This window comes from Propithecus coquereli, unplaced genomic scaffold, assembly GCF_000956105.1.
Source record: "Propithecus coquereli isolate 6110/MARCELLA unplaced genomic scaffold, Pcoq_1.0 Scaffold224, whole genome shotgun sequence".
Taxonomy (NCBI): Eukaryota; Metazoa; Chordata; class Mammalia; order Primates; family Indriidae; genus Propithecus; species Propithecus coquereli.
The window spans coordinates 5892436-5897048 of record NW_012147634.1 but is presented as its reverse complement, the minus strand read 5'-3'; the positions used below and the strand labels follow the sequence as shown (position 1 = coordinate 5897048).

At 30.6% G+C, this 4613-nt stretch overlaps 1 protein-coding gene across 1 annotated transcript in view; it reads right to left on the bottom strand.

Moving 5' to 3' along the window:
- VPS13C (vacuolar protein sorting 13 homolog C (S. cerevisiae)) overlaps positions 1-4613 on the bottom strand; it is a 213380-nt gene that overhangs the window by 75779 nt on the left and 132988 nt on the right. Inside the window, 3 exon segments of the mRNA XM_012645033.1 lie at positions 927-1094; positions 1526-1629; positions 2939-3055. Coding sequence (XP_012500487.1) covers positions 927-1094; positions 1526-1629; positions 2939-3055 — 389 coding nt within the window.

The window sequence follows — 4613 nt, the reverse complement described above, 5'->3', positions numbered from 1 at the left end:
ATTTTAAATTCAGATTTAAATGGAGGAGAGAGAGCACTGTACTTCTCCAAAAGTAGGTTCAATTCTGTATTGCTACATCACAGGAATAAAGTTTACTCTTAGAAACTAAGGTTCTGCCAGCTTATTTCTAAAGATTTTTTTAAAATGTACTCACACACGAGGAAAGATGGTTAATTGTCTATGACCCTGTAATCATTAGTGAGAATCAAAGGTTCTTGATTTATAGTGAGATGCACTTCATCTCAATTTCAACTGAAAACTGAAAGATGTTTCCCAATGAGGAAAAGAACATTCTGAGAAGCAATATTCTTGATGTTCATCTATTAATAATACAAAGTAACTTAATCTCCCCCCATTCTGCTCCAAATAAATTACTCTCTAGAAAAGTGAACATGATAGTTTAAGTAGAAATTCTTGGCTTATAAGTTTTAATTAGTATTCCTGATAAGAGGTATAAGCAGATTTAAACTCTTCAGCCCATGACACTTAAATAGAAATAAATAACATTAGAAGAAAAGAATTTTATGGCCTTGTTGATCACAGTTATAAGGTGCAAGTTCCAATATTAGTCCTCTGAATGCCTGTCAGCTTCCTTAAAAAATTCTTTTAGCTAAATACTCTTAAGAGTATTTCATCAAACAAGTAACACTGAAAAGCCTAAATTAAAACATCAAAAAGTATTTTCAAAATCCATAACTATGGAAATGTTAGAGAATGATAGTTTATATATTCAAAACAGTAATTTTAAAAACTCATTTGGTTAACCATCATCTAAAGGATTTCCTTAAACTATAACATTCTGTTCAGTATTTGGACGTTTACCACATAGCCCTATCAATGACAATTTATACTATCTAGGTTCAATTGCATAGGCAAAAATATTTAAGCCTTAATAAGAAATAAATACATTTAAACAATAAACTTACCAAAAGAGACATGAAGAATTTATGAACATAAACAATCTGAATACAACCCACTTTGAAACTAAGTTTGCCATCCACTTTAGACATATCAGCATAGGCTGCTCCTTCTGTGGCGTCAGGATAAAGAGTCAGTTGGAACCTAAAGACTTCATCTCCCAAAATAGAGACGGCCTAAAAGTATTAGATTAACTTGTTATTGTATCAAAAGAGCTGTATAGCCCTTATCAATGTATTATAAGTAAGTTCCCTTATCACAAAATCCTTGATATATAAAGAAGCAATATATAAATTCAACCTTGAAAATTATTAGTTAAAAATATTTTACTTGACAATAACTTTCTCCTATTTCTATAAAAATCATTTGATCCATGGAAATATCAGTAACTTAACTGTTCAGAAATAACTTTTACAAATCACTGCGAACAGGAGACCTAACCTATAAACAACGTGAAAGCAGACCATTACTGTTTTCATCTCTAACCCCTAACAAAGCACCCACCACATGACACACAACTAATAAAAGTATTCTAAACAAATGAATCACAGCATCTCAAATCCAAGGAACAAAATAAATTTCAACATAGAAATGTATTTTTCATTACCTTTTTGTGAATGGACAGCAAATCTACATTTGTAACTATGATATCTTTAAGTCTGGCAAACACATCAGTCTGCTTTGGCTTCACAGAAATAGAGGCATCCAATCCTAGGGGAAACATAACATTTACAAACTTTTCACCCAATCCAAGTGAACCAATTCAGTGATGTTTAAGTTCAATAATATACTGATAAGATATAGAGTAAATAAAAATTATCCATTACTAGACATATTAATGCTATCAACTTCCATGTATAAGATAGCTAAAAAAGATAATAATACCTTTAAGAGATACAGGTTCTCCTACATAAAAGTTGTAGAAATTTTAAAACAAATAAAAAAACCACATGCACATATCAAATTTCAAAGAAAATTAATCACATTTCTACAGACACAAATATCCTGTCCACTGGCAAGACCAGAAGTGGTCTTTTAGGAAGACATAATATTTGTTAAAATATCTGTCTCACAAAAGTTTATTATGTTATTAAAACTGATACTCCAATAACTAAAAGTAAATGAACACCATTTGATAAATAAGTACTTTTATTTCTACAAAACTGTATCTAGAATATAGTCTTCTAAGATTTCTCTCCAAAAAAATTTCTTTGTCATTCTTATAATTTCTAAGGGGATAATGGTTTCTACAACTGCTCCTCAGTACACAGAGAATAACTGAAGCTGAGACCCAGTAACAAATTCAAACCATTACCATTCCCCCCATGAAAGATACACAGTAATATGTGTACTATGTACCAGGGACTTTTCTAAACATACATAAATGTATAAGTTTTACTTAATCCTCACAACAACCTCATGAAAATTATTAGTATCTCCATTTTACAGAAGAGGAAACTAAAGTATAGAAAGGTAAATTAATTTGCTCAAGATCAGCCAGTGTTAGAGTCAGAACTTGAACCCTGGCAAGATGACTTCAGAACCTATGGTATAACCTAAACCATTACACCATGTATAATACTTTTTTCTTGTTTCAAGCTAATAATGGGAAAAGCTTACAAGATTTCTTTTAGAGACTTCCTTTCCTGATGTGGTATGTACACAAAAGTCCACAGAAATAAGGATAATGACTCTGTTTTACTCAGTAAGATGTTACCATGTATCCATTTCTCAATTTAAAGTTATATTATTCTGAAAAACGCAGTCAGAACAGTAAGAGATTAAAACTTAGATTTACTCTGCAATTTTTTACATACAGACATAAAGAATGTCTCAAGTCAGCAATGCATCACAACAAATTTACTTCTAGCATTTTAAGGTATACCTTTGAAAAGTCTGTATAAGTCACCAATATAAGTAAACCAAAAGATGACTTATAGGAAATCTACCATGTACAAGCTCATTTTTCCTGTGTGTTTATGTAAAGAAACAGAAATACCTACAAGGAATAATAACTTACCATGTATTTTAATATCTGCAATGTTACATTTCTGATCACAGATAAAGATATTAAATGCATTTAATTCAGCTGTGACCTTTAAATCAAACACATCCTTCTGAGAGGCGTTGCTAGATACTAAAAAGTAACAGAAACCCTGTGATTAGCAAACGGCGAAGATGATATAACACTCACAATAACCTCAAATCCACTAAAACAAAAGTACAGAATGTACTATGAGGAACCAAAAGGTCTCCATTAAGATATCACTAATTAATTAATGATAATTATTTAATATGGATTTTGAATCAATTTTCAAATGCCAATCACACAAAAACTAGCATGTTCTGCTTCATATTAAGAATAAAGGCAACTATTATTAATAGCACATTGAAAGTACAGTTTACTACATGGAAACTTTACTATAATTTTTCTTTTGTGAAAAAAGAAAACCCTCTATATTAGAAGTCCATAAAATTGTTAGTCTAAAATTTTGATTCTGAACTCCTTTTCATAAATTAAAGATGAATAATCCATAAAAAACCAAAATAGTTTGATAAATGATTAATAAAATACATATTATTTACTATGGCACTTACAGTACATGTTATTAACTATAAAACCAATTTCTCTAGATTATATCCTGTTGCTCCTAAAATAAATTCTATGAAAATTGAACAGTTTAAAAAATAAATTATTCTGTAATGTGCATGTATGTGTATAAGAATCATAATCAAACGGATTCCCTAAATCTACTAGAGTCCAGGTCCTGATTGATAAATTCAGAGTACATTTTCCTAGAAATCTGTCTTGCCTGAAGCAAACAGACCCTTCTGATAATACTGCAAATGCATGAAGAGTATCGCTCCTTAGTCACCAATATGATGACAGGTTGTTTTTTCCCTTAATATTTATTATAGCATAATCAAACCACTAAGACCAACTATATAGCAAAACTCAAAGACTGTTTCTTTGGATTACATTATTTGTAGTTTGTTTTGAGTTTAAACATGGCTTTTTCATTTATCAACTGTGTCGTGTATGTATTATATATATTATATAAAGAAGAGGTGTTTCTAATGATATTATTTGTAAGGATATTAATACGACAAGTACATTAAAGGCAAAGAAAGTAAAACTCCTTTAGTATATAACAAAATTAGTGCTCTGTTCCGCTGTTAAAAAAAAATTAGATTCTTGTATCAGAGCTAACAGTACTGCCAGTTTTACACTGAAGATGCCAATAATATAGACATAACTCAAAGTGGTAATGGTCTGAAAATTAAATTACTAGATGTTTAATATTTACATCATATACTAATGAAAGAAAAATAATTAAAATGATATTTGACTTAGAAACAGGCATATGTTCTTTATTCACTCAGGATACTTCATACTTAATATTTTATAGCACAAGTAATATGCCTGAGGAACATGCGCCCATATCTGTGTGTGAGCTAAGTAACAGTTTTGGTTAGAAACGAAAGTGAGTTTGTCTCTTCTGTGAGATTCCCTCCCTTCAGCGTCTCACAAAGCACTTAAAATTGCTGAGCACTATACTTGACTAACAGAAACGGGCCTTTGTTACTATGCGTGATTGTATCCATAATTTAACTTCTTTATCACTTTTATCGGACTGAAGACTGCAGAGATCTCAGCCCAGAGTATATTCAGCTTCTATTTTATACAAAAGCTA